This window comes from Sturnira hondurensis, unplaced genomic scaffold (genome assembly GCF_014824575.4).
Source record: "Sturnira hondurensis isolate 20B ecotype Veracruz unplaced genomic scaffold, ASM1482457v3 Scaffold0015596, whole genome shotgun sequence".
NCBI classification, from domain to species: domain Eukaryota; kingdom Metazoa; phylum Chordata; class Mammalia; order Chiroptera; family Phyllostomidae; genus Sturnira; species Sturnira hondurensis.
The window spans coordinates 518,677-545,827 of record NW_028088227.1 but is presented as its reverse complement, the minus strand read 5'-3'; the positions used below and the strand labels follow the sequence as shown (position 1 = coordinate 545,827).

The 27,151-nt window shown below is 52.4% G+C and overlaps 3 protein-coding genes across 12 annotated transcripts; 2 read left to right on the top strand and 1 right to left on the bottom strand.

Moving 5' to 3' along the window:
• The first annotated feature begins 1,322 nt into the window (after positions 1-1,322).
• Positions 1,323-15,736, top strand: RTKN (rhotekin). 7 transcript variants are annotated; one of them, XM_037064884.1, is made up of 13 exons: positions 2,700-2,800; positions 2,946-3,579; positions 8,462-8,661; positions 10,473-10,534; positions 10,629-10,682; positions 10,779-10,896; positions 11,121-11,330; positions 12,075-12,169; positions 12,269-12,375; positions 12,614-12,742; positions 13,414-13,582; positions 14,354-14,458; positions 15,052-15,736. In XM_037064884.1, the coding sequence occupies exons 2-13, from the start codon at positions 3,508-3,510 to the stop codon at positions 15,378-15,380; spliced, it is 1,650 nt and encodes a 549-aa protein (XP_036920779.1). In that variant the 5' UTR covers positions 2,700-2,800; positions 2,946-3,507; the 3' UTR covers positions 15,381-15,736. The 7 variants fall into 7 exon arrangements, with proteins under 7 accessions (XP_036920776.1, XP_036920783.1, XP_036920779.1 ...); XM_037064885.1 differs by having other exon boundaries at positions 2,704-2,800; positions 2,942-3,579; XM_037064881.1 differs by lacking the exons at positions 2,700-2,800; positions 2,946-3,579 and adding an exon at positions 1,323-1,679.
• A 126-nt stretch (positions 15,737-15,862) lies between these two features.
• On the bottom strand, positions 15,863-19,749 carry WDR54 (WD repeat domain 54). 4 transcript variants are annotated; one of them, XM_037064890.1, is made up of 11 exons: positions 19,664-19,748; positions 19,057-19,279; positions 18,826-18,888; positions 18,363-18,429; positions 18,217-18,270; positions 17,776-17,903; positions 16,833-16,981; positions 16,656-16,734; positions 16,356-16,439; positions 16,125-16,196; positions 15,863-16,050 (listed from the first exon to the last, which is right to left on the bottom strand). In XM_037064890.1, the coding sequence occupies exons 2-11, from the start codon at positions 19,276-19,278 to the stop codon at positions 15,919-15,921; spliced, it is 1,050 nt and encodes a 349-aa protein (XP_036920785.1). In that variant the 5' UTR covers position 19,279; positions 19,664-19,748; the 3' UTR covers positions 15,863-15,918. The 4 variants fall into 4 exon arrangements, with proteins under 4 accessions (XP_036920785.1, XP_036920787.1, XP_036920786.1 ...); XM_037064892.1 differs by having other exon boundaries at positions 19,659-19,747; XM_037064891.1 differs by lacking the exon at positions 19,664-19,748 and adding an exon at positions 19,516-19,610.
• Positions 19,750-20,020: 271 nt separating this feature from the next.
• Positions 20,021-25,697, top strand: CUNH2orf81 (chromosome unknown C2orf81 homolog). Its single transcript, XM_037064889.1, is given in 4 exon segments — positions 20,021-20,119; positions 23,665-23,886; positions 23,974-24,204; positions 24,351-25,697. Coding segments are annotated over 4 exon segments (1,656 nt in total). The 5' UTR covers positions 20,021-20,101; the 3' UTR covers positions 25,536-25,697.
• The last annotated feature ends 1,454 nt before the right edge of the window (positions 25,698-27,151 follow it).

The window sequence follows — 27,151 nt, the reverse complement described above, 5'->3', positions numbered from 1 at the left end:
CAGGGCTAACTTTTTAGTTTTAAAAGGTAGGATTAGGCATGTTTAAAAACTCTATGTGTGTTTTTAAATAGGAATTTTATTTTATTTTATTTTATTGTGTGTTCACCACCCAAAGTCAAGTTTCCTTCCATCACCATTTATTATCCCCTCTTTACACTGAAAAGACATAAATCCAGAATTTTTGTCAACAACCTTGTTATGTTGTGGAGAGTGAAGTCAACATAGAGCAAAGAAGCGCCAGATGATGGGAAGAGACTGAATGAATCCCTGGGTCAAGCCACAGTCAAAGCCTGACTGATCCCTTAAGCCATTTTAGTTCCTTAAGCCAATGAATTTCCCCTTTTGCTCGGGTAATTTTAAGTCAGGTTCTCTAAAAATAATATTGGTTAATTTGCTGTAGTAGAGCAAGGCTAACCTGGGCTCTCTAAAGCTAAAAGGTGGTATTTCTTTGGCTCCAGCCCATGTGCTATGGAGTCCTGCTCTCTCAAGCGCTCCCCAGTAAGTCCTCAGGTCTCCAGGAGACTCCTCACGTGCTGTCAGAGAACTACCGTGGTTCTCTGCCATTTCTTTCTAACTAGACTCTCTGGGGATAAAGAGGGGTCCCCTTTTTCTGCAGAAGCAGGGAGCGGTAACCCTGTGTCAGCCGTCCAGCAAACAGTTGGGATGTAACCATTACGGACGCCACTGTACACTGGTCCTCTTAAGGCGCTTAAGGTCTAGGTCCAGGGGTGAGGCCGCTGGCGCCCCACCCAAGGGCACAGGGTGCTGTACCTGCTCCTTTGTTTACTTAGCTCCATTTACGGGGCACTTGTGCTAGGTGCTATGCTATGCATTTTACGTTGGTTCTCATATGTAATTCTCACAGCAACCGGAAGAGTAGAGATAACTACTGTATCTTCATTGGACAGATAAGAAAACAAGCTCAGAAAGTTCAGTGGCTGAGTCAGGGCGTCACAACTAGTAAGTGACAGAACAGGTTTCCAAGACTTGCCTCCTGAATTGTGGCCACTAGGAATGGGACTATAAGACGCGAGGGAAACCTAACCAGAAAAAGGGTCAAAAAAGAAATATTTGGGACTGTAGGAAGTTGAAAGAGCCGCTTCCGAAGCTGCTTAGGGGCGAGACAGGGCGCGGCTCGAGGGCCGGGCTGGCGCTGCCACGTGCCCCGCGACGATCCAGGCGGCGGGATTTTCCGCGCGCAGGTAGTCCGGACAGCCAGGTGCGGGAGGCTGGGGGCGGGGCTTCCCCGGGCCCGCCCCTCGCGCAGGTGTGGAGCCCGCGACCCCGGCCGGAAAAGACCGCGCTCCCCGCGCCGCGCTCGCCGGCCAGGCCGGCTGCGGAGGGGCTGGAGGGCGACTGGAGACCCGCCTCCCCGAACGGGCCTTTGCGGGGGAGGCAGAGGAGGGGGCCGCGCCCTGCCTGGCCCAGGTGCCGTCTCAGGGGCGGAGTTTGGGAACCTGCCGCGGGAGCTTCCCGGCCGGGCGTCGAGGGGCAGACGCCGAGGAATCGGGGCAGAGCCGGGCGGCGCGGGCAGGGCGCCGGGCGGGCGAACGCGCGGAACCGCCAGCATGTTCTCCCGAAACCACCGGAGCCGGGTCACGGTGGCCAGGGGCTCCGCGCTGGAGATGGAGTTCAAGCGCGGCCGCTTCCGACTCAGCCTCCTCAGCGACCCGCCCGAGGTGAGAGCGCCGCGCGCCTTCGCTCTGCGCCGCGTCGGACCCGCGCCATCCCGGGCGCGCCCGGCCGGCGGGGAGGGCGCGCCTCTGCTCGGGCAAACTCCGGGTGCTCTCGGGTGACGGGGCCCCGGGCTCGGATCCCGAACTGTTCTGACGCCTGCCGAGCGTCCCAGGGCCAGGGCGGCGGGCGGCGAGGGGGGCCCGGCCGCTCGGACCCCGGACTCGGGCGCCCGCTCCGCTTCCAGCCCGCGTCGCGGCGCCTCCGCCGTCGGCATCCGCGTTCAGGCCGGGCCGGTTCCCGTAGCTCCAGCCGCCGCAGTCGCTGCCCTGTTCGCTGATGGGCCGGGAGGGCGAGTGTCCCGGGGCGGGATGGGGGGCGTCCCTTTCCGCGATCAGCGGTCATCTCCTTCGCCCGGACGTGCAGCCCCCTTTCCTGGGGCCTGAGAGGAGTCCGGCCGCCGCTTTGACGGTCTCCTCCGGGGCCGCGGTCCGAGCCCACCTGAGACTCCCGGACCGGGTTCCGCGGGGGCTGAGCGGCCGCGTGGCGGCAGCTCGGAAGCTGTCCCGGGTCAGCGCTGCTGCCCTGCCGGGCCCGGAAGGGTTAAGCGAGGGGCCTTCCTCCCGTCGCCCTCTCCGCCGGCCGGGATTCCGGGCCTGGCTTCTGCCCTCCACCGCCACCCCCGCCCCCCGGCCCCCTGGCCTGCTCGGAACAAAGGCCCATTCACGCGCGTCCCGGTGTGGTGTCCCGGGCCTTCTCTGACTCAGAAGCTAGTGAACTCGGTGGAGAAGGCCCTTGTCGGGTTCCCCCCCAAAGCAGCCCCGCCCGGGGCCAGCGTGGGAGAGTGAGGGGCGAGGCCAGGAGGAGGGGCCTTGGGGGCCGGGGCCCGCGCCGAGGAGCCGGGGCGGAGCCGCAGGGCCCGGCCGGCCGCCCGGGGGTGTGCGACTCCGTACACCCGTGGAGAAGGGGGGGGGGGGGCGGGTAGGCAAAGCTGCAGCTGGCTGGGAGTCGGTGCTGGTTTCCTGTCTGGAAGGGAAGGGGCCTGCAGAGGGGAGCGGGGGCAGCAACAGACAGGCACACCCCTGCCTTTCTCCCTCCCTCTTCTCCCTTCTGCTGGAAAAGCGAGGTAATTGTAAGCCCAGGATGGGGCGGGCTGGACAGGGACCCCACGCTGGAAAAGGTGGCCCTGGGAGTTGGGCCGAATTTACACTCCCTGGGCTCACTCTCCCAAGTCCTCACCTTCATTCCCCTTCTTCCTCAAACTAAGCCAGAAACCCTCTCAGAAAGCTCCAACCTCCTGACAAACTCCAGGAGTCTGTAAAACCTACGTGAGGCGTCCCTTCCCTGCCCCCTTCCAGCTGTGCCTGCCCCTCAGGCCCTGCAGGCACACAGACTCTGCGTCCACCCTGCCAGGGATGTGGGCGGAGGCTGGGGAGGGGCCAGAGTCGGAATGAAAGGGCCTTTTTCTTCCACAGCTGGGAGAACAGCTGCCACCACAGCAAGACTGGACACTCTGTGCCCAGTGTCCCCTCTGCAGCTGGCCTCCCCTCCTGGAACCCCACTTATTCTCACCTCACTTTCTTTTCCTTTCATGCCTGGCTCCCACCAGGACACTGGAACATCGGTAGGCAAGGAAAGTTTGTCGCAGCTGTCAGAGGGGTCTAACCAGAAGTGCAGAGGGACAGGGGCAGCCTCTGCCCTCTGTCCAAGAGCTGCCCACCTCTTTCAAGACCAGGGGAACAGTGGGAGGAGGAATTGTGGAGCAGTGTGGTTCCTGCCCACCCCTTCCCTCTGGAGGGGTTGACGAGGGAAGGGGCACTAGGGGACACAGAGATGCAGGACAGATTGCACATCCTGGAGGACCTGAATATGCTCTACATTCGGCAGATGGCACTCAGCCTGGAGGTAATGACCCCCACCCCGCAGTCCCCACCCCCAGTGTACCTCTTTGGCATACATTGCAGCCCCAGTTTCTGCCTAGCCCATCCCTGCTGGGGCTGAGGGGGGGAGGGCAGGCCTGCCAAGTGGGAAGAGGAAGGAACAGGTGGTTCTGTATTTCTTCCATTGGGTGTGTGTGTGGGTCCTGCTCAGTATTGCCAATCAGAGCATGTGTTGACAACAGGGTCATCACACCTTCGTCTGGAAGCTCTGTTGGTGGGCGAGGCTGTGTGTTTTGGAGCTGAGGGTCCTTTCAGGTATGGGAAGAAAAGAGGAGTTCAATTTGAGAGAAGTTTGCAGAAAGGATGTGACCTTCCTAGAGAAGAGGAAGGAACTCTGGGGCAGGAGGTAAAGATTTTGCTGGCCCTGGAGATGGCAGAGAACTGTTTATTAGTTTATTTAAACACATTTATTGAGCAACTATATGCCAAGCTAGATCATGGGATACCTTAGTGAACCAGACAGGAAAGGCCCATTCTACCAGGGAACAGAGAATACACATGCAGATACATAAGTAATCTCACATAGTGACAGTATGATGAAAATGGGCATATAACTATCATGAGGTGTAGGGAGGGCAGCATTAGATAGAGAAGGCTTCTGTGAGGAGATCGTTGAGCTGAGACCAGAAAGATGTGAAGACAGGAGGAAGAGCTTTCCAGAGGGCAAAGCAAGCGCCAAAGCCCTTTAAGGCTGATGAGTTTCAGTTCCAGGGTGGCTGGAAATAGCTGGGGTTGAGCTCATGGCCAGGGACCAAACTATGTAGGGTCTTGAAGGCCATGACAAGACACTTAGATTTTACTCCTGCTGTGGCGTTGGTGCATGGAAGGGCTTTTCACAGGGGAATGACTGACTCATCTAATGCTTTAAAATGATGGCTGCTGAGAATAGGCTAGGTAGAGTAGGGGTGGGAGAGGAAGGTTGGAAGGGGGGTAGCAGAAGACCACCAGAAGGGAGGTTGTTACAGCCTCAAGGGGACGAACCTGGTGGTGTGGGTGCCAGTGCTCATGGTGGAGGCAAGAAGGGGGTGGATTTCAGGTGTTGGTGGGCAGTCTGACAGAGCTTGCTGATGGGTTGGACATGAAGGGCGAGGCAAAGAGAAGCCTCCAGGATGATTCCCAGGTGTGTGGCCAAGCAACTGGACAGTGCGGCAATTGATTGAGATGGGGAAGACAGAGGAAGCTGTGGAAATGGGCACCTGGACCAGGCAGGGGTTTCCTGTGGAGGGAGGTCAGAGGCAGGGCTGTAAAGAGTCTAGACCAGGAATGGCATTTTATTCATGGGTTGCCTCTCTGAGCCCCCACCCTGACTCCCTGGATCAGAGCAGACATTACTCGTCAATCATCGCTCTCTATTAGCAAGAGGAGGCAACTTAAGCTGCAAGGAAAGGGGTGGTGGGAGTGAGAGAAAGATTGTCTATAACCATGTCCTGGGCCCAGGGAGAGGTCAGACTCCCCACATGATCCCCAGACCATAGTGTGAGCAGGGTGGCGTACTACCCCTGTTTACAAACGGAGGATTTGGAGGTTAAGTTCTCACAGCTAGTCAGCTTCCTAAGTGAGGATTTGAACTTAGCCCTGGTGAATAGTTTGAAGGGAACAGAAAGTGAAGCAAAGCAGGAAGTCAGGGACAGAAGAGAGTGGGAAGGACAGGAAAGGATGTCCCAGGAGGGCCACATTAGTGTTTTGGGGTTTCTGCTCATTACTTATCCTTCTTCAGCCCTTTGGGTCCTGACCCACGTCCTGCTGACATGCAACTCTGGGCTCTTTCTCTGGAGAGTCTGGTGAAAATGCTGCCTCCTTGGGGAGAGAGGGTGTGCGGGTGGGGAGGAGGTAATAAGCTGCTGTCCCCGGAGTGGGTGGGGACATGGGTGAAAAGCACGGAGATCTAGAAAATGTGCCAGGATTCCTGAGATGCTCTCCCGGAAGAACAGGAGCCGGGATTTCTAGGCCGTGAGAGAGGGGTTTTAGAATCGGCGGGTGGTAGGAGGGGTGTCAGGGCCTTAAGTCAGGTTCGTCTAGGCTGCGCCCAGTGACTTCTGCAGCCTATTACTCCAATTTATACACTGTCCTCCACACTCCGGGGGAAGGGGTCACCTTGGAGTGCAACCACACAGGGCAGGGGCCTCCCTCCCGGCCTCCTGCAGCTCCAGCGCCTGCTGTGGCCCTGGAGCCCTTTCTAGGACAATGGGGCGCTCCCGGAGGTAGTACTGTAGCACTGCGACTTGTCTCCTCTGTGGTCTCACCACTAGGAGCCCAGGAGCCCGGACCCTAGCGTGAGCAGGCTCTCAGTCCGACCGCGTGCGCCCTGGAGCCCCTCCGCAGCTCTCGCGGCAGTTGGGAGCTGATGTCACCGGTGCCCTGAGCGCCGCGGGCGAGGCAGCTAAGCGGGCACCCAGACAGTACATCTACCCGGAGCAGTGCGCTGCAGCTGCTGCCCGTGGCATGCGCAATGGCCAGGGCTAGGGAAGGATCCGTGAGTGCTGGGGCTGGGATGGAGAGGCCAGCCAGGAGGGGCCTTGAGGATGCCTGTTCCCCCCGCTCCCTGCCTCACCCATTGGGAGTGTTTGTGGAGGAAGCTGGATGCAGAATGGAATGGGGGTTGGCAATCAGAGAAGATTAATAGAAGTGGGACCCTGGTACAGACCTAGTGGGGCTGGGTGGAGCTGTGTAGTCTGGGAGGGCTTCCTGGTGGTGGAGGCTTTGGGACCAGGTTGGGTTTTTTCCTGAACCGTCAGGGAGGGAAATAGATGGATACGGCTGAGGTAAGGGGTGATGAGAATCTGGCCTTGCTTAGTGGCCCAGGAAACAGTGAAGGAAGAATCTGCAGGGAGGCTGGGCAAAGCTTTTGGAAGCAGGGATTTAGGGTATTCAGGTCTTACAGACTTGAAGACTGGAGCCACCAGGGACAGAAGCAAGAGCACAGGGTGTGGAAGAGATCTGGTATGGGAGAGGTCACATTTGGGTGGTCACATTCACACCCATCTCCAGCCTGGTGCTGCCATTGGCCTGCTCCCTGAACTGATCTGTACATTGTCCTGGGGTTGGTCTACCTCTCCATCACTCAGCCAGAAGCAAATGGGATGTATGTTCTGTGAGCGTGTGTGTGCCATGACCTAGCACTTAAGGAGCAGCCATTACTGTCTGCATCTCTCGCCTCCCAGCTGCATTTTAAATGGAGTCTTGTTCAGCACAGGGACACTCACTCCAGTGTTTGTTGGGGGACTGCTGCTGCGCTGAAGTCGCATCACTAAAATGGGCACCTTCACTGTTCTGGGTACCCTGTGCTGACACTCGGCTAGTGCTTTACTTTCCTGTTCCACTGAATCCTTTCAGCCCTAGAATGTGGGGACTATTTCCATCCTTATTTTATAGATGGGGAACCAAGTCTCAGAGAGGCTGAGTAAAGTGCACCGTGCTTTTCTAGTAAGTTTCTTCCCATCTTCTCAAGCCTGGCAGGGCTGTGACTCAAACCACATTTGTCTTATGTCAAACTGATGTTCTCCTCCTCTGCCCTATGCCAAGACCTACAGGGCTCCCTTCCAAGTGTAGAAATTCCTGAGAATCCCCGTGCCTCTCCCACTACACCCACTATGCACGGCCTGCTCAGCCCCTCACTCCTGACCTCCTGCTTCACCTGCCTTCCCATCTCCATTCCTTGCCTCTGTCCTCACCTTCCAAGCTCAGAGGGCCAGCAGGTGCCCAACCCCCTAATTTGGGGTGTGTACAGGCTGAACTCTGTAGGTGGTATGCTTCTACATTGATCCCTTGCCAACTAGATGTTCCCCCATAACGCGAGTCTTTAGGGTAACCCAGGGTGGTTTTTATTATGTGTCCACTCCCTTTAGTTGGTGATTTCTAGCCCTGGCTGCACCTCAAAATCACTCAGGGTAATTTTAAAAAATGTATATGCCCCACTCTTAGAGATTCTTATTCTGCAAGTCTGAGGTAAGGCCTGATCCCTTTTTTTTAACTGAGAAGATTTAATTTTTAAAAAGGTAACATAATTTCCAATAGTACAATAGTAAGAAGGGTACATGTAGATAAAGTTTCATACCTGTTTTCCATCCCCGGCTCCCAGCGCTGTGCCCACTAATCTTTCATGCATCCCTGCGTCTGAGTGAGTGAGCGTGTACACGCAGCGCACACATGGTAGATGTGACAATTCTGTTCTACTTTTCTCATTTCATATGTTTTGAAGATGGTATCATATCTGCACATTCTTAATGTCTGCATTAAGACATTAAGAGAGATGTGCTGTAACTTAATTATTTTTATCTATCCCATTTTTTGTCAATTACAGTTAACATTAAATATTATTATATTAGTTTCAGGTGTATAGCATAGCGATGAGCCATTTATATAATTTACGGAGTAATCCCCTCCCTCCCGCCCTGATAAGTCCGTCGTGCCTGTCATGCTCTGACTTATTTAACCAATGCTCTGTTGAAGGACTTTTAATCTTGGTGTTCTAAAACAACGCTGCAAGGATATGGCTTTGCCCACATGTGTAACTATATTGGTGGGATAAACTAGATATTGGGTAGCTGGATCAAAGGATATGTGAATTTGTAGTTTTCATAGATTTTTTTTCCAAACTGCTCTCAACAGATGCTGAAGGAATGCATACTTCCCCCCATCAAATGCATGAGGGCATCGGTATTTTTACAAAACTGCTCTGATTATTCTTGGGTAGCTGAGGTTGAAACTCAACCCTTGCCCTTGAGGTACCTGAAACATTAGTTTCTTGTCAGTTTCTCCTGGGCCACACCCCACTTGGGGACTGGAGAGTGATTTTGCTTGTCCCCTGACTGACATATCCTTCTCATCTTTCTCCCTACTCTGGCTAGGACACAGAGTTGCAGAGAAAACTAGACCATGAGATCCGGATGAGGGAAGGGGCCTGCAAGCTGCTGGCAGCCTGTTCCCAGCGTGAGCAAGCCCTGGAGGCCACCAAGAGTCTGCTGGTGTGCAACAGCCGCATCCTGAGCTACATGGGCGAGCTGCAGCGGCGCAAAGAGGCGCAGGTGCTGGGGAAGACAGGCCGGCGGTGAGCAAGAGGGAGGCAAGGTCTTCTGGGGGTTAGCGGTACAGTGTGTGTGTGTGGAGTGTGGATTATTACCCTAAAGATGATCTTCTCATATCAGGCCTGGAAGACACCTTGATGTTTTACCACTGCAGTGTGCTGCGCAGAGGTGCCCTAGTGAGGAGCTAGGGGTAGACTCAGGAAAGCCGGGATTTTCGGTGACAGGCTGGCAGTCGGAGGGGGAGTAATGCAAAAACACTAATTTGCTAAGCCTTGCCTGTGATCTCGTGAGGTTATCTGGCTGGCTTCTAGAAAGCCAGTGTTCTCAAAGTCAGTTCACCAAATGATCAATTTGCTGAATGGACAAATTTGCCACAAACTGACAATACTTTATTGTACCTGGGGTTCACCAATAGAGACAGAGATTGGGAACGGAAATAATAAAATGTGGTTTAAGGGAAAGCCTACCCTTCACATAAACTAGATTGTGCATTCCAAGGGGCTCGGCTTTTTTTCTGAATGTGGAACACAAGCTAACATTAAGACTCTGCTGATCTGACAAATCTGCAGTGAAATGATTGAGGTGATGCTCTGGTAAAACTGAAATGGGGAGAAAATATTTGGCAAATTGATCATTCCAAGAAATGGCCATTTTTGGTAAATTGGTCATTTGTAAGATTGACTTCTGGCAAAGTGATCTGCTTGACCTCACAGGGTTGAGTAGGAGAGGGCCTCAGCTCAGCCATGAAGGCCAAGACAAGGAGAGGTTGCCAGGAGCCCTCCAGTGCTCACCCATTAAGTCACATGGGAGGCAGAAAACTCACTCGATGCCTGTCCCATAGAGCTAAGGCAAGGACAGGCAGGCAGGGGGACAGCTTCTACTAGGAGTTTGATGTCTCCTGAGAGGCAGCTGTCAACAGTTTCTGCTCTGTTCACAGGGCCTAGACAGTGTGACCTGAGGTAGACCTGAGTCTTTGACAGCTAATCACACTGACATTAGTGTCACATCATTTAGCTGAAGTCCTGAGTTGCTGGTTACATCACCGGCACTATGAATCAATATGGGTAAACTGTCTGTCATTCCCTTAGGAAGGGACATACCACATGAGTCCTGATGATGGGCTGTGGAGGAGGGGAAGGCCTGGGTCTGGGGACTTGCAATGGGGCGTTGGGGAACGTGGGGTGTTGGGGAATGTGGGGTGTTGGGGAATGTGGGGCATTGGGGAACGTGAGGCCTGGGGAAGGTGCAGCCTATCTAACCGGGAGGGTAAAAGAGAAATCAGAGCTGAGGAGGAGAATGGTTTGTGGTAAATGGAATACAAATGTTCCCTATTTGGGTTTTTTCCTTTCATCAAAAACTGGTCTACTTGATTTTTTGGCTGACCCAGTACCCTCTTATATCTAAGAAGTGATAAGATGGTGGAGGTGCCCAGCATCCCTTATTGTAAAGTAAAAAAAAAAAAAAAGTCTGCCAACTCCTTCAGGCCTGGGGTTTAATGGAGGAGAGCCCTAGAAAGAGAGAGTCTCTCTGTGGACCCCTGTCCACTCAAGACCCACTGGTTCCTGGGAGGGGTTTGGGGGGATGGTCAGGGAGGGTGCTTGCTGGCGACTTGGAGCCAAGCTCGTACTGTGTGTGAGCTAGCATGCCTCTAGTGACCCCAGTGACCTCCTAGGTTTAGTTGACAACTCAAAAACAGTCCCTCAGCCCAGCAATGTCAGCTGGGGCTGCCTGGGCTGGGGGTGGCATGGGGTGGGTGGTCCTAGAACCCTTGGAATCCAGAGCCAGGGAGGGTAGTATTTGGAGACCAGGCCAGAACACTGTGATTTGCCCACAGGCCTTCCGACGGTGGGCTGTCTGCTGAGCGCTCCCCCTGCCGAGGCCGGGTCTGCATCTCTGGTAAGAGCACAACTACCGCAGCCCCTGGTGCTCCTTGCCCAACCACAAAATATCCTGCCCCATCTCAACCTCTCTTCCTAACCTCTGCCCCTAGACCTCCGAATTCCACTCATGTGGAAGGACACAGAATATTTCAAGAACAAAGGCGGTGAGTTCCACACACACTGGAACAAATTCAGGGGTGTGACCCGAGGCTGAAAGTTCCTGTGAGGCACTTTTTTTGCTACCTGTTTTGCCCTCTCAGATCTGCACCGTTGGGCTGTGTTCCTGCTGCTGCAGTTAGGGGGAGACATTCAGGACACAGAGATGATCCTGGTGGACAGAACCCTCACGGACATCTCCTTTCAGAGCAACCTGCTCTTGTGAGTACCTCTTCAGTGTGGCTCCCTCCCCTTCCCACTCTGCCCCAGTGCTCTGATGAGGTGGCTCCAGGGGAGGGGAGAGGAGGGAGGGAGGGAGGGCGATGGGCCTTCCCTGTGGAGCTGTCCCGAATTTGTACCACATCCACCCTTCCCCCACCCCCATCCCTCATGCCTTCTTGGACTTCCCAGGATCATCCGCTTCTCTTCTTCCCATAATTCTATAGTACTGAGGCAGGGCCAGACTTTGAACTTCGACTGGAGCTGTATGGGGCCTGCGTGGAAGAGGAGGGGGCCCTGGCTGGTGCCCCAAAGAGGCTCGCCACCAAGCTCAGCAGCTCCCTGGGCCGGTCCTCTGGGAGGCGTATTAGGGCATCACTGGAGAGTGCTGGGGGTTCGGGGAGCAGTCCCATCTTGCTCCCCACCCCGGCTGTGGGGTAAGGTCCTGCATTCTCCCCTTGCCTTCAAATGCCTATCCTGGCCATGGGTGACCTCTGAGCAGCTGGGAGCTTGCAGAACCTACTTTGTACTGCTACCAGGACGTATAGACACATGTATGAGCAGTGGCCACATGGCTGGGATGCACTCAGAGCTGGGCCTAAGCCAAATGAGATAACCAATAGAGATGCAGGGACACTTAGGCTCTGGAGTCTTCACTTTTTTGCAGCAGCAAATGCATCTCACATGGATAGAACAGAGCACCCTGGCTGGAGGAGGATAGCCTGGGCTCTGTCACAGTGCCTACAGGAGTCTGGAAGCACCCTGTGGGATCACTGGGTCTCTGAGGAGTGGTTTGAGAACATCTAGGGTAATGAACAGAATGCTGATTTGGGAGACATAGATTCAAATTCTAGCTCCACCACCTACCCATCAAGCTATAAATTATGGGCAAATTTCTTAACCTGTGTGTCCAGCTGCCTCATCTACTAACTAAAGAATGCCATCCAGGGCTGTCATGGGGATATAGTAGGATAACATATATAAAAATCATCGAACCTGGCACATAGCAGGAGCTGAGTAAATGTTTGTTCCCACCTTCTATGGGGAAGGCAAGCTGGTTTTCCACATGGCCGTCTAACAATGGGGCAGATCTACTCTGCCCTATATGTAGCCCCTGCCTCCTGAAGCGGCCCCCATGCTCTCCTCGCCTGCTAAGGCCCTCCTCTCCGTATGCCCTGCAGCGGTCCTCGTTACCACCTCCTGGCTCATACCACCCTCACCCTGGCAGCAGTGCAAGATGGGTTCCGCACGCACGACTTGACCCTTGCTAGCCATGGTGAGTATGTGCCTGTGGGTGATGCTGGACGGTGGAGAGGGGCTGTTGGGTGGTCCCCTCCTTGTTTTTCACCCTCACCCTGCACTTGCTCTCCCCCAGAGGACCACCCTGCCTGGCTGCCCCTTTATGGCAGTGTGTGTTGCCGCTTGGTGGCTCAGCCTCTCTGCATGACCCAGCCTACTGCGAGTGGTTCCCTCAGGGTGCAGGTGAGGGCCTCTGAGGGAGTGGAAGGGAACTGGGAGAAGGCAGGGGAGAGCAGGCTCACCCGAGAATCTTAAGAACCACTAAAAAACATCAAGATACGGTGGGAGGAGGAGGGGAATGGCTAGACAAGAGGAGGCTCAGACAGCAGGGGGCCAAGAAGGAGCAGACTCTTGATGGAGGGCTGGGAAAGAGGGTGCTGGGAGTGTGATTCCCCCAGGAAACCTTGAGTCACCTACGCAGCAAGCTGGAGCACGGCAGGGCTGGGCACAAGTGCATGGAGTCCTGAAGGGCACGAACCTCTTCTGTTACCGGCAATCTGAAGACGCAGACACTGGAGAAGAGCCGCTGTTTACTATTGCGATCAACAAGGTGATGGGTCCCTGGTGGGCAGGCAAGCAGGTGCTGGGGCCTGGGGCCTCTCCCTCAGGCCCCAGGAGGGTGGGTGCAGACCTTAGAGCAAAGCGTCCTGCTCCTCAGAGCACCACACCCACCTCCAGGTCTGGAAATGCTGACCATGTTCTCCCCGACAAGCATCACTGGAAAAGGGCTGTCACTTCTACTTACCAGCCCGAGTCCCTGCCAATTCTCAGAGAGGGTTTTACAGCCAGTTTAGGATTTTTCATTCACCTTCCACCTTCCCTCTCAGATTCTAATTTGCATCTACTCTACCTTTTCCAGATTTCCTCTCCCAACCCAAGTCTAATGACCCCTTTGTTCCCTAGCCCTTTTGCTGACCTTACTGCAGATTTTTACAGAAGTGGTGAGGGACATTAGGACTCAGCATTCCTGCCAGCCTCTGTGCCTTCCTTGCCCACCCTGTCTCAATCTGCTGCTCTTTCCTGACTGAAGATCATCTGTCTCATCCTCAGTCCCTTCCTGCCATTCCTTCCCACTCTGTTCAGTAGGAGGCAAATGAAAGGGCTTGGTAAAAGCCCCACAAGCTCCTCTTTCTAAGGCAGGGACGATGAAGCTCCCATGAAGTCACTGCTGACTTCTGCGATGAACATGGACTTGGAAGAAGACCCTTTTTTCTCTTACAGGAGACTCAAGTCCAGGCAGGGGAGCTGGATCAGGCCACAGGCCGGCCCTTCACCCTGATCATCAGTAACCAGTATGGGGAGGACAAGGTGACACACACCCTTCAGACAGAGAGTCGGGGAGCCCTGCAGAGCTGGATGGAGGCTTTGTGGCAGCTTTTCTTTGACATGAGTAAGAAGAGGAAGCTACATTAAACCTTTGGGAGGAATTGGGGTTACTTTTTTAAAATATTTTTTTAAAGATTTATTTATTTATCTTTAGAGGGGAAGGGAAGGAGAGAAACATCAATGCACGGTTGCCTCTCGTGAGTCCCCTGCTGGGAACTGGCCCGCAATCCAGGCACACGCCCTGACCAGGAATCGAACCTCGATCATGTGGCTTGCAGGCCCGTGCTCAATCCACTGAGCTACACCAGCCAGGGCTGGGGTTACTTTTTAAAAAAAGATTTTATTTATTTATTCTTGGAGACAGGGAAGGGAAGGAGAAAGAGGGAAACATCAATGTATAGTTGCCTCTCACACACCCCACACTGGGGGCCTGGTCCGAAACCCAGGCATGTGCCCTGACTGGGAATCGAACTGGCAACACTGGTTCGCAGCCAGCGCTCAATCCACTGAGCTACACCGGGCCTCTGTAACAAGAATGTGTGAAAAGCCCTGGCTGGTGTGGCTCAGTGGACTGAATGCCAGACTACGAACCAAAGGGTGGCCAGTTTGATTCCTAGTCAGGGCACATGCCTGGGTTGCAGGTCAGGTCCCCAGCAGGGGGCATTCGAGAGGCACACATTGATGCTTCTCCCTCTCTTTCTCCCTCCCTTCCCTTCTCTAAAAAAAAATAAATAGAACCTTAAAAAGTGGAAGGAAATGTAGCAGGAGCAGTGGAGGGTAGCCTGGTCCTTTTGGCCTTCTTCCTCTCCATCCCCAATCACTGCTCTCCCTCCAGGCCAGTGGAAGCAGTGCTGTGATGAAATCATGAAGATTGAAACCCCTGCTCCCCGGAAACCAGCCCCAGTACTGGCCAAGCAGGGGTCCTTGTACCATGAGATGGGTGAGTGAAAGTGTACTTGGGAGCCTGATGGGAAGTGGGCCTGGAGCTTTAAGAGAACCCAGATAAGGGGAACAGGCCAAAGGTACACTTCGGACTAAGGCAGAGCTCTGGGGAGTCAAGTCCCCCCCAGTCCTATTGAGTCCCTTTCTCTCCTCCAACTCTTCGTGAAACCACTTCCACCAAAGTTCAAAACAAAACCCCAAAGAACCAGATTCATTCCATGGATTTCTTTCCTAATTTCTTCTTTTTTGTTTCCCTTTCTGCATGTGGATGTGGATTCCTGTCTCTTCCTCTGACCTTCACTTGCTTGGCACTGCTTTCATTTTCCTCTTCTTTCTTGATTTCTTCACCCACTTCTGCCCACCCCCACCCCAATCCTGTCCACCCTGCACCCTGTACCCCACAGTCTTATCACAACCTGTGGCTCCAGGGGGCCCAGGTGAAGGGCTGCTACTGCAAGATAACGAAATCTCAGCCGAGATCCAGGCTTTGCTTTCCTCCTATTACAGTGACAGGTGATGGTCAGGGCTGGGTAGGCCTGGGGCCTCAGCTCTGACTAGCCCCATCCCCTCAACCCCTTCCTGGTGCCACAGCTATTGAGCCTCTGGATGACATCGCAGCCGTGACAGACATCCTGGCCCAGCGGGAGGGCGTGAGGCTGGAGACGCCCCCACCCTGGCTAGCCATGTTTACAGACCAGCCTGCCCTGCCTAGCCCCTGCTTGCCTGCCTCAGTGGCCCCGGCCAGGACCCACCCCCTACCCTGGGGACGTCCCCGAACATTCTCCCTGGATGCTGCCCCGCCAGACCATTCCCCTGGGGCTTCCCGCTCAGTTGCTTCTCTTCCCCCACACCGATCCCCACGATCCAGAGGCCTCTGCAGCAAAGGCCCACCCCGCACTTGGCTCCAGTCACCAGTGTGAGAGAAAGTCGCTGGCAGTGGGATCTGGCCAGAAGAGGATGACCTGTACACCGCTGGGCTCTTGATTGGGCACTATCTGTAGCGGGTTGGCCAGCTTGGCCTCCCCTTCCTCAGCTGGACTGGGGGTAGGTTGGGGATGGGGAGCAGAAGCCTCTCTTAAACTATGATGGCCATGGTGCCGAGGGACTCATTCCTGGGGCTGGCTGGGAAGCTAAACCTTTCCTGGGAGAAAACTGGAACCAACCCTGCCCTATACCTCCTGAACTAACCAGCTTTGAGGATGGCACTGAAGCACGCTGGGAGGGAATACACCTCCCTTGTGACTCCCACATCAACCATTAAAATTATTTAACAGCAGCCTTTACTTAGTTCTTGAGGAGAGATTGCCTCTGCTTGGTCTGGACCTGCCCCATCCCCTCTTCCCTGGAGCTCAGTTCCACGGCTGTGAACGATAACTCTGATAACGACTAATTAGACAAGGACTAGGTGGAGAAGGTACTTTATAAATACCACAGGGAGAAAGGAGGGCTTCTCTGCTCTCACACACTGCTGAATCTGAGGATTTCAGCGAGGTCGTAGCCAGTCACAGCCAAAGAGCTTCCTGAGGGATCACAGAACCGGGCACCACACACCTGAGTGTCAGGCACACATTCGCCATGGCAGTGTTCCACCTGGGGGAAGAGAGGGCTGCTCAGGGCCTCCTGCCCTATGCTTGAGCCCCCAACCCACCCCTCTGCACACACACCTCAATGCAGCCATTTAGATTTCTGTTCAGCTTCCAGATGTGTACAAAGGTGTCCTCAGCTGCAGAGAGTAGCTATTAAAAAAGGCAGTAGGACAAGTGGGAGTCAGAACGTGCTGACAGGAATGGTAGGGGCTGGAGTGCTATCCCAAGTGGCAAAGACAAGCCTGTCGGGTTCCTCTCAACACCCAGCATCAGGAATAAGGCTATGTAGGGATGGAGGAGGAGACTAACCTTGCCCACCACCGGAGCCAGATCCAGGGCACAGATGGCCCGGGCGTGGGCGTTGATCTGGGCGTGTAGAGTTCCCGTACTGGCCTCATACAGACACAGTTGCCCATTCCCGTAGCCCGCTGCTACGATCCCCTGCCACAGCTGCACAGAAGTGCACGGGGCCCTGCAAGGGTAATGCCCCGCTTTGATTTCCCCAGACCCAAGGTCCCTTCCCACTCTGAAGCTGCCTCAGGAAGGCTTCAGCCCCTTTGCCTCACCTACCCAAATCCTGGGATTCGNGTGTAGAGTTCCCGTACTGGCCTCATACAGACACAGTTGCCCATTCCCGTAGCCCGCTGCTACGATCCCCTGCCACAGCTGCACAGAAGTGCACGGGGCCCTGCAAGGATAATGCCCCGCTTTGATTTCCCCAGACCCAAGGTCCCTTCCCACTCTGAAGCTGCCTCAGGAAGGCTTCAGCCCCTTTGCCTCACCTACCCAAATCCTGGGATTCGGGTCAATAATTTGAATTCAGGACCTGACTGCCAGACACACAGCAAGCCTGAGTCATCTGCCGTCACCATGTCAGCAATGCAGTCCTGAGCAGAAAGGCAGGGTGGGCCTTTCCCTTTCTCCCCTGCTGGGTCCTGTATACAGGGGAAGGGAGGTAGTATTTGCATCTTTACCTCTCTAGGGGAAGCAAAGATAAGAAGTCCTTACAAGCTGGACCCAGGGTTCCCTCGGGAAGCATAAAATGCTATTCCTCAGTCTCCCCACCCTCCCTTCACATACACACCATGTGCTAGGAGGGGTTATATAATTGTACTCAGTGTGTGGATGAGGAAACTGACTATAGTGTTATGACCTTCTGGAGGTCTTATAGTGAGCCAGTCCCAGTCATAACTGGATTCGGCCTCTAGATCCCCCACTCCAGACAGCCAACATAGCCCATGGGCCCCATTCTGGGCCAGATTCAGTAGAGGATATGAATTAGGAGATACAAACCATGTTCTCAAGAGGTCTGCAATCCAATTAGGGACAGAAGAGTTGTCTTTGAGGACAGTACAAATTCAGAGTTTAGTTAAGGGAGATCAGTGGGAGCTGGAATACTGGGAAGGCTTCTTGGAAAGGGTGGCACTGGGGGTGTAGGACTTGCCCAAGTCCAGAAAAGGAAGCTGCACATGTCAGAGCTGGAAAGCCTTTTAGAAACCATCTGTCACAACTCCTCAATTCACACTAGTATTGAGAAGTGTTAGTGAACTATTAAGTATCCCTGGCTTCATCATTGCACTGAGGTTGCTGAGGCCTAGGAAAGTACTGCAATTTGCCCAAAGTCATCCAGCTGCTTAATGGCAGAGCCAAGACTGGCATCCAGGTCTTCTGCCTCTCAAGTTGGGGAGGCTCCCAGGCTTACTGGAATTAGAAGAGGGAATCAACTCACCTGTTCCTGGGCAGGCTCGCTGGCAATGTCTGTGACTGAAGTCAGGTGCCCGGCCAGCTCTTCACTCAGTACAATGTTGGGACCCTTGGCTGGGATATCAAATACCAGTACCCGGCCTGACCACGTTCCTGCAGGAGCAGCGAGTCCTAGTCCTCCCGCGTCTCCAGCCATCACACTGAGCACTCCCTCCATCCCACAAACCTTAGTAACAAACCCACCTCTCACCACTCCAACAGTCCTGGCCCTCCACGATTACTCTTATTCTACCCCACCCTGCCCCTCTGAACCCATCTACGGCTCTTTGGAGTCTCTAACTCCCCCTTCACTTCCACCCTTCCCTCTAATGCTCCACAATTTCCTCAGACCTTTAGCATCTACCAGGCCAAAGCCCACACCTTTATACTCCAGCACACCCCAATGCCCTGCCCTTGGCCCCCTCACCCACACAGATGAAGTGGCCACTGGAAGCAATTCCTCGGGCAAACACAGCCTGTACTGAGTATAAAAGGGTAAAACAATTAAAAACAGCACTTCCTCCAGCCCCAGGAAACACCCCCTACCCATAGCCAACTCAGTCCTGCACATACCTGGAGAGGCATCTCCAGAGTCCAGTGCGTGCCAATAGACCATGACAGAGCCATCAGACTCATACATCTGGAAAATGAGGGCAAGGACAGGAGTACAACCCAGCTATCCTTTGCTGTGCTCTGTGCTGAGTATGTCACATACTCATGTTAGGATTAGCCCACTGAATTCTCAAAACAACTCTGGCAGGTAGGTACTACTTTTTCTCCTATTAACAGAGGAGGACACTGAGGCTCTGATAAGTTAACTAAATTGCCCAAGGTCTTACAGCTAGCAAAGGGGCAGATGTTGGAGAGGGTACTTGGGAATTTAAAAAGATAGCAGGAATGAAGATGAGAAAAAGGGAAGAGTGGGCTAAGCATGTGTAAAACCTGGGAGTGTTTAGAGGCAAGTGCAGAAAGCTTTTGGGGACATGGAGAGGAGCTGAGAAAACTAGTGCGGGAGGCACGAAGTTCCTCCTCTTACCTGTATTCCTCGATGTGAGGTGAGTACCAGCAATACTCGGAAGGGAAGTACACACCAGTGGACCTGGAAGGAAGGTGGGTCAGAGTAGGGGGAAGTAGTCATCAGAGAACATGAGGACCCAGAGGAACAGAAATTCAGAGGGTTAGGGAAAGTCTATTCCTTGAGATATAGGGAGGAAGGGCAGGGGTTAGGACTTGGTTCAGCAACACCACTCTCAACTCCATGCCTCACCTGGGTGATAAGTGGGAGGCTCACCCCAGCTCTCTCCTTAGCGTGGAGCTGGCGCTGGGCCAAGGGCACACCCTCAGGAGCAGCACTGAGAAGCTGAGCGCTGGGTCCATGGACTACCCCAAAATGTGTGAGGTTACGGACCGGCAGCTGCAGCACACTGAGGTTGTTGCAAAGGGCAGCAGCAGAGCCTCGAAGGGGGATGGAACGCTCCCGGCGGAACATCCTAGGGGAGAGACGTCTGAATCACCAAAATCTCAAGAATAAACAGACGACAGCAATGATTCTGCTGGGGGTGGGGGTGAGGGTGTTGTTAGGCTGTAATGGGGCGCCCCCCGCCCCGAGGATGATGATGGGGGTCTGGCAGTGGGAGGATCTCGTGGAGCAAGAGAGGGGAGCCCCAGGGCTGAGTCATGGGGGGATGGTGGAGATTCTGGAGAAGGAAGGGTGATGGTACGAGACCTGGTGGCTTCAAGTGCTGGAGCCAAGGCGTATTAAAGTAAGATAGTCCCCAGGCCCTTCCACCCTCGGTTCGGATCCCCGAAGCCCCAGCCGAGGTCAGAGGTCACATAGTGAGCCCCACCCCCGCCCCCAGGGCTGCTTGCCTTACTCCAGGATCTTTCTGTCCCACCGAATCCGCCGCCACCATAGAAACGACGCAAGTACGCAGCCGTTGGGCGGGGCGAGCACCAACATGCCAAGCGCAGCGCGGTTGCTGAGGCAACTGTGGGCGGGGCAAGCCACCCAGCGCAGAGCTTGGTTGCTGGGGCGACTGTTAGGCGGCGGCGGGAGCAGGGTCAGGAGTTACTCAAACATCGAGGTTGGAGCGACTGCGGTGGTGATGGCGCATGAAAGCTCGGTAGGCTTCAGTTCAGCTGGGGTTTCTCCAGAGCCGGGATTGGCCTTTAAGGTTGGTGTTGGAAACCGAGGGCCAGCTCCGCGATGTCTGGTGCCCACCCATCTCCGGGGCNGGCGACTGTTAGGCGGCGGCGGCGGGAGCAGGGTCAGGAGTTACTCAAACATCGAGGTTGGAGCGACTGCGGTGGTGATGGCGCATGAAAGCTCGGTAGGCTTCAGTTCAGCTGGGGTTTCTCCAGAGCCGGGATTGGCCTTTAAGGTTGGTGTTGGAAACCGAGGGCCAGCTCCGCGATGTCTGGTGCCCACCCATCTCCGGGGCGTTCAAGATGACCGAGGAATCCACTTCGGTACTTAGGCAAAAAACCTACCCTTGCATCACGCCTACTTACACACTTTTTTACACAATGGGAAGCTGAGGTTTCTCAGGAACACGAGCGACTTTGGAAACAGCTAAGTCTCTTACACTTAGGTACCCACTTAAATGAATTAACCATACTTGGTCAGGATTTGGGGGGAGTTGTTACCTATTTCGAGAGTTTTACGAGGAAGAATTGGATTAAACAACAACCCTGAGGCGGCACTTGAAAACAAAATTGTTTTAAAAACAAGAAATTTTAAAATAAGACATTGGAAGAACCTTTGTGGAACAATGTCCTCTGGCCTTCCTAACTGTCACGGATGTCACAGGAGAAGCTGAAGAAGTCTAATGAAGCGGCTTTTCTCTGCCAGCCCGACCAGCCCTGCTCTGGCCAAGCCCGCTTTGGGCCCTTTCCCAGGTTTGCCGGCGGGGCTGTTCTCAACTAACAAAGAGAGAAAATGAGGCTTAAAGGATTCTGAGTCCCTGTGAAGTCTAGAAAGCATCGGATTTGAGGGAGAATGAATTTGGGGGAACATCAGGTATGAGTCAGTAAGCCTAGGGGTGAAGAGGCAAAGGTTTGAGAAGATTACATTTGGAGGTAAATTTTTGGAGGAAACCAGGTTTACGAGACTCTTGTGGGGAAGTGAGGAGGCTCCAAAGAATCTGCTAGTGAATTCCTATGCCCGGAAATGAATTTTTGGGGACTAGTGTTTTTAAGTGGAGTTTTCTTGATTATAAAGGAATACAATATTATTGTAAAGAACATACAAAGTAGAGAAGGGTATAGGAAAGAAACACACCTACTGTTACAATTTTGGTGTTTTCTTTTTTCTTCAACACATACAGGCTTACATTATCTGAGATCATACTTGATATATAATTTTGTATCCTGCTTTCTCATTTAACATTAAATCTTAAGTATTTTTCTCTGCTCTTGCAAATTCTTCCTAAGGATTACCTTTAATCATTGCATAATATTCCATCATACAGATAGTGCATAATTAGCTATCCATTCTCTTTTTGTTAGAAATGTTTTCAATATTCTGCACTTATCACACCACAGGAAATATGTCAGAGAATATATTTTAAAGACTTTTGAGTGCATTTATAATACTAGAATTAATATTTTTGAAGGTTAGACATGTTTTCAAATGTTTATTTGTCCCCTATAGTTCTACTTTTGTAAAATATGTCCTTACTATTCTGGGATCTTATGATTTTTTTAAAAATTTCACATGAATTTTTAATATATTGGGAGANCATTTATTTAATATATTGCTAAAACTAAAGTCAAGAAGAATAATTTCTGAAGGCAAAAGAAGTTCGGTAGGCCCTGGCTGGTGTAGCTCAGTGGATTGAGCACTGGCCTGTGAACCAGAGGATCGTGGTTTGATTCCCAGTCAGGGCACATGCCTGGGTTGCAGGTCAATTCCCTGCAGGCCAACTCCCAGCAGGGGACGCACGAAAGGCAACCATACATTGATGTTTCTCTCCCTCTCTCCTTCCCTTCCAAAGATAAATAAATAAATAAAATCTTTTAAAAAAAGAATAAACTCTTTTTTGTGTACTCACAACTATAACCCGCTTTGCCCCACGCTGTACTTTTTGCTTGGGAAGCGGTATAAAGTCAAGCTCTAGGATCAGACCTGCACATGAATTATCACTCCACTACTTCCTTGCTGTGTGATAGTGGGAAAATTCTGTAAAATTCTGTAAAAAGTAGTAAGTCTAAAAAATGTAAGAATCGAGTCAAGACAATGTATGTGACTGTTATATTTTCAGTACCAGAAAATAGTAACTACCAATATCAGCTTGTAAACTAGGAATGTTTATAAAAATAAATACAGGAAAATTTGACCTTGTATGTGTATACCCTTTTACCTATTTCTCCATTATTCTTTTTATATATTTTAAAATTTTTTGCTTATTTTTTAGAGAGGTGGGAAGGGAGGGAGAAATAGAAGGAGAGAAACATTGATGTGTGACAGAAGCATCCGTAGGCTGCCTCTCACATACCCCTAACCAAGGACCTGGCCTGCAACCCAGGCATTTAACAGGACTGGGAATCAAACCAATGACCTTTTGGTTTGCAGGCTGGCACTCAAGCCACTGAGCTATACCAGCCAGGGCTATTCTTTTTCTTCTTCTTCTTTTTAACAGATTTTATTTATTTTTAGAGAGAGGGGAAGGGAGGGAGAAAGAGAGGGAAAGCAACATAGATTGGTTGCCTCTCATATGCCCCAAATGAGCACAGCTGGCCAGCCAGGCATGTGCCCTGCCCAGGAATCAAACCAGCAACCTTTTGCTTTTTGGGATGATGACCAACCAACTGAGCCACACTGGTCAGAGCTCTTCATTATTCTTACAGTTTTTTCTTACTCAAAGATTATATGAGAAGTTAATCTATTTCCTACATTTTACTTTTTGTTTATGCCTTTATTTTATTTGTGTATGTGTTTATCCTTTAATCCATCTAGAATTTACTTCTTTAAAATTTAAAAAATAACTTAATTGATTTTTAGAGAGGGAGGAAGGGGGAGAAAGAGAGAGACAAACATAGATTCATTGTTCCACTTATGTATGCACTCATTGGTTAATTCTTGCATGTGCTCTGATCCTGACGGTGGGGTGGGGGTGGGGGTGGAACCCAAACCTTGGTGCATTGGGATAAGCTTCTAACCAACAGAGCTACCTTGCAGCGCCATCTGGAGTTTATTTAGATATATGTTGTGAAATAAGGATCTAGGTTGATTTAAGGAAGGGGGAGGAGACTTTAAACAGCGCCTATTTTCTTTTAAAGATTTTGTTTATTTTTAGAGAGAGGGGAAGGGAGGGAGAAATAGAGGGAGAGAAACAGATCAATTGGTCACCTCTCCTACGCCCCCAACTGGGGACCTGGCCCACAACTCAGGCAATGTGCCCTGACTGGGAATCAAACTCATGACCTTTTGGTTTGTGGGACAACACCCAATCCACTGAGGCTCACCGGTTGGGGCAAAACACCTGATACTTTAGAACCCATATATTGATTCATCTTTTCAAGTTCTTTGACCTCTCAAGAACTTAGAACATTTTGTACTAGTGCAAAGAGCAAGGACTGTGGAGTCGGATGTATAGCCTGGGTTTACTGTGTGATCCCAAGCAAGTGCTGGTTAACTTGTGTCAGGTTTCAGCTTCTTTGTGAAGTGGGCTTAGTGAGCTATTATGAAAATTAAATTAGCTAGGTCAAACACCTGAAAAGCATGTGTCACACAGTAGCTTCTTAGTAAATTGTCCCTTTCAAAAGGCTTTTCCTTCCAACTAGAGAACTTGAGAAAGCTTCCTCCTTGCCTATAGCTGCTTCTCTCTTCCATTCCTCGATTTCCTTCCCTGATTGTCCTATTTCTTTCCCACAGAAGCAGGCCCGGGACCGCGGGGTGACCAGATCCAAGGTGGAAAAGGCACGGCCACCTACTGTGCCTGTGCCGCAGGTGGACATTGTTCCTGGGCGGCTCAGTGGGGCTGAGTGGATGGCACTCTCAGCTCAGGAGGAGGGCGAGGACGTGGTGGGGGACATCTTGGCAGATCTGCTGGCAGGAGTCATGGACTCTGCCTTCAAAGTCTACTTGACTCAGCAGGTGAGCCTGGATCTGGTTCCTCCCACTCCCCACTCTGCAACCTCTTCCCACCCCGTTGAGACCCTCTCTTGCCTCCCTCCTCCCCAGTGCATTCCATTCACAATCAGCCAGGCTCGGGAGGCCATGCTGCAGATCATTGAGTGGCGCTTCCTGGCCCGGGAAGGAGAGTCCACAGTGGCCGAGGACCCCACGTGGGGAGAGGCCGAGGCCGAGGATGAGGAGCCCTCTGCAAGCACAATGGATGCCTGGGCTCAGGGATCCGTGCCAGTGCTGCAGGCACCAGCCAGGGCGGGGCTGGAGGAGACTTTCCAAAGTGAAGTAAGCCCAGTGCCCAGCTCCCTCCAACCCCCACCTCTAAGCCCATTGCACCCTCTTTTACCCTAGGGCCCCTCTTGACTCCTCCACCCTTAAGTCCTTTCTCCCTTTCTGACTTCTCATTGCCTGCCTCTGGGGCATTTCTCCAGGACCAAGGTAGCGTGGACCAGATTCCTTTAGACAGATTGTGGATGGATAGAGGCTTTGATGAGCAGATGGAATCGCTGAGAGACACCCCCGGCTCCCCACCCAAACCGGATCTGTTTCAGGAGGCAGGGCCTGGGGGTCCTTTAGAGGAACTAGAAGGCCAGGGAGAAGGCAACCTTTCTTCAGCTGGGTCCTTGAACACAACTCTCCAACAGTCATTGTCTGTGGAGATGGTGGAGATGGTTCCCACTGGCAGCCTCAACTCTTCTTTGGAGCTGTCCCAGGTAGCCAGCTCCCAGGAATCTGCCGAGAGGGCACGGCCCCACAGCTCCCAGTTTTCGATAGAGGACTTCTATTGCACACCACAGTCACATGCTGCTGGGGACCAGGAAATGGAGGAGGAGGTGCCTTGCACAGCCTCGGGCCCCACCATGCTCAACCCCTCCACATTCTTCCAGCCACAGCAGCCCTGGCACGTGGACTTCTACAGGAAGGGTCACAAGGCAGTGTTGGGGCGGCTGCCTGCATTGGGGCGGCTGCCGAGCCGCTTGGTAAACCCGATAGTTGAGATTGTAGATCCAGGTTCCGAGGTGGACTCCCTGGGAATCTATCGCAGGCGCCAGCGGGTCAAGAAGACCGAGACCTTGGCCAGACGCCCAACCACTGGCCCCAGTTTCAGAGTCTCCGCAGCAGCTTTCTGCCCGTTCCCTCCAGCCTGTTCTTTTCCTGCCTTGGGCCCCGGCCTCCAGATTCTCCCTTTAAGCTTAGGCTGGTCAGAGGAGCCCTTGCTCACCTCCCAGAACCTCTTTCTTGAAAGGCACCTGGATCGCCCCGGCCGCATCAGCCCCAAGACGTGGCCCAGTGCAAAGTGGCCCCAGGGCTGGGAGCGGGAGGCCGAAATGCTGGAAGAGCTGTGGGCCGGCCGCAGCCGTGTACCTCCTCAGGGCCTGGATCCTCACAGGTTGCCTTATTCTGAGCCCCGCATCCTTGAGGCCACTTCCCAGGTGATGTGGAAGCCTCTGTTGCAGCCAGAAGCCTTGAAGCTGGTTCCCGGTGTGACCATGTGGAAGCCAACCACTCAGGAGCTGCTCAGCTCTGGCACACCCCAGGAGAAAGACAAAGAAGGCTGCACCTCTCCGCCCACTGAGTAGCACCCCATCCAGATTGGTGCCCAGAAGCCCAGATGACCATGGCAGAACTAATGAAGAACTCAGCCCCCTAAGTGCGATCACTCCCCTCCAAGCCCCTGCCCTATTTTGAGTACCAAATCTCAGCTAGTGGAAATCCTACATTCCTCTGTCTGCTTGCCAGAAATAAACACCTGAGTTGCCTTAAGAATTGGCCTGGTATCTCTGCTGGTTTCTTCCAAAGATGGGTATTCTCACTGAACTGGGGAGGAAGAGTTCTCCTGGCAGGACTAGAAGAGGATAGAATACTATTGGTTTCAGGGAATAAACCCATTTCCACCCAAAGGAGACCCTACTTCAGGGTCAAGGCCACTCCCCAGCAGAGGCATTCTGGAGAACTATCCCTGTCCTACAAAGGAGCAGATGGAGAGCTGCAAGTGGGGTCTACCTCAGTTGGGAGAACTTTGTCTCCTCTTGGTTGGGGAGAAAGGAAGTGGCCCTGCTTAGGCACAGAGTGATTCAAGGCACCAGGAATTTGTGTTTTTTCTTAATTAATTAATTAAATTATTTAATTTTTAAAAAATATATTTTTGTTTATGCCATTACAGTTGTCCCATTTCTCCCCCTTCAGTCCCCTCCACCCTGCACACCCACATTCCCTCCCTTTAGTTCATGTCCATGTGTCACAAGTTCTTTAGCTTCTACATTTCCCATACTATTCTTGCCTTCCTCCTGTCTATTTTCTCCCTACTGTCTATGCTACTTATCCTCTGTACCTTCTCCTCCCCTCTCCTCCTCCGACTCCCCTGTTGCTAACCCCCTCTGTGATCTCCATTTCTATGGTTCTGCTCCTGATCTAGCTGTCCACTTAGTTTGCTTCTGTTTTAGGTGCGATTGTTAATAACTGTGAGTTTGCTGTCCTTTCACTGTTCATATTTTTATCTTCTTTTTCTTAGATAAGTCCCTTTAACATTTCATATAATAAGGGCTTGGTGATGATGAACTCCTTGAACTTGACCTTATCTGAGAAGCACTTTATCTGTCCTTCCATTCTAAATGAAAGCTTTGCTGAATAGAGCAATCTTGGATGTAGGTCTTTGGATTTCATGTCTTGGAATACTTCTTTCTAGCCCCTTCTTGCCTGTAAGGTCTCTTTTGAGAAATCAGGTGACAGTCTGATGGGAACTCCTTTGTAGGTGAGTGTCCCCTTATCTCTTGCTGCTTCTAGAATTTTCTCCATTTTAATCTTGGGTAATGTAATTATGATGTGCCTTGGTGTGTTCCTTCTTGGGTCCAACTTCTTTGGGACTCTGAGCTTCCTGGATTTCCTGGAAGTCTATTTCCTTTGCCAGACTGGGGAAGTTCTCCTTTATTATTTGTTCAAATAAGTTTTCCAGTTGTGGCCATTCCTCTTCCCCTTCTAGTACACCTATAATTTGGATGTTGGAACGTTTAAAGATGTCCTGGATGTTCCTAAGCCCCTCCTAATTTTTTTTGAATTCTTGTTTCTTCGTTCTTTTCTGTTTGGTTGTCTTTCTTTCTTCTGGTCCGCCTGATTGATTTGAGTCCCAGTTTTGTATCCAACACTATTGGTTCCCTGTGCATTTTGCTTCATTTCACTTAGTGTAGCCTTCCTTTTTTCATCTAATTTGTGACTAAAATCAACCAGTTCTGTG

Bases quoted from the DNA above. Each gene is read 5' to 3' on its own strand.
- RTKN (XM_037064881.1), top strand. From the start codon at position 1,569: ATGTTCTCCCGAAACCACCGGAGCCGGGTCACGGTGGCCAGGGGCTCC. The intron at 8,662-10,472 runs GTGAGCAAGAGG...ATTTGCCCACAG, and splicing joins CTGGGGAAGACAGGCCGGCG to GCCTTCCGACGGTGGGCTGT. The intron at 14,459-15,051 runs GTGAGTGAAAGT...CTGGTGCCACAG, and splicing joins GTCCTTGTACCATGAGATGG to CTATTGAGCCTCTGGATGAC.
- WDR54 (XM_037064894.1), bottom strand. From the start codon at position 19,702: ATGGTGGCGGCGGATTCGGTGGGACAGAAAGATCCTGGAGTAAG. The intron at 18,889-19,056 runs GTGAGGCATGGA...CCTTCCTTCCAG, and splicing joins GCCTCCCACTTATCACCCAG to GTCCACTGGTGTGTACTTCC. The intron at 17,904-18,216 runs GTGAGGGGGCCA...CTGCTCCTGCAG, and splicing joins TGGCCACTTCATCTGTGTGG to GAACGTGGTCAGGCCGGGTA.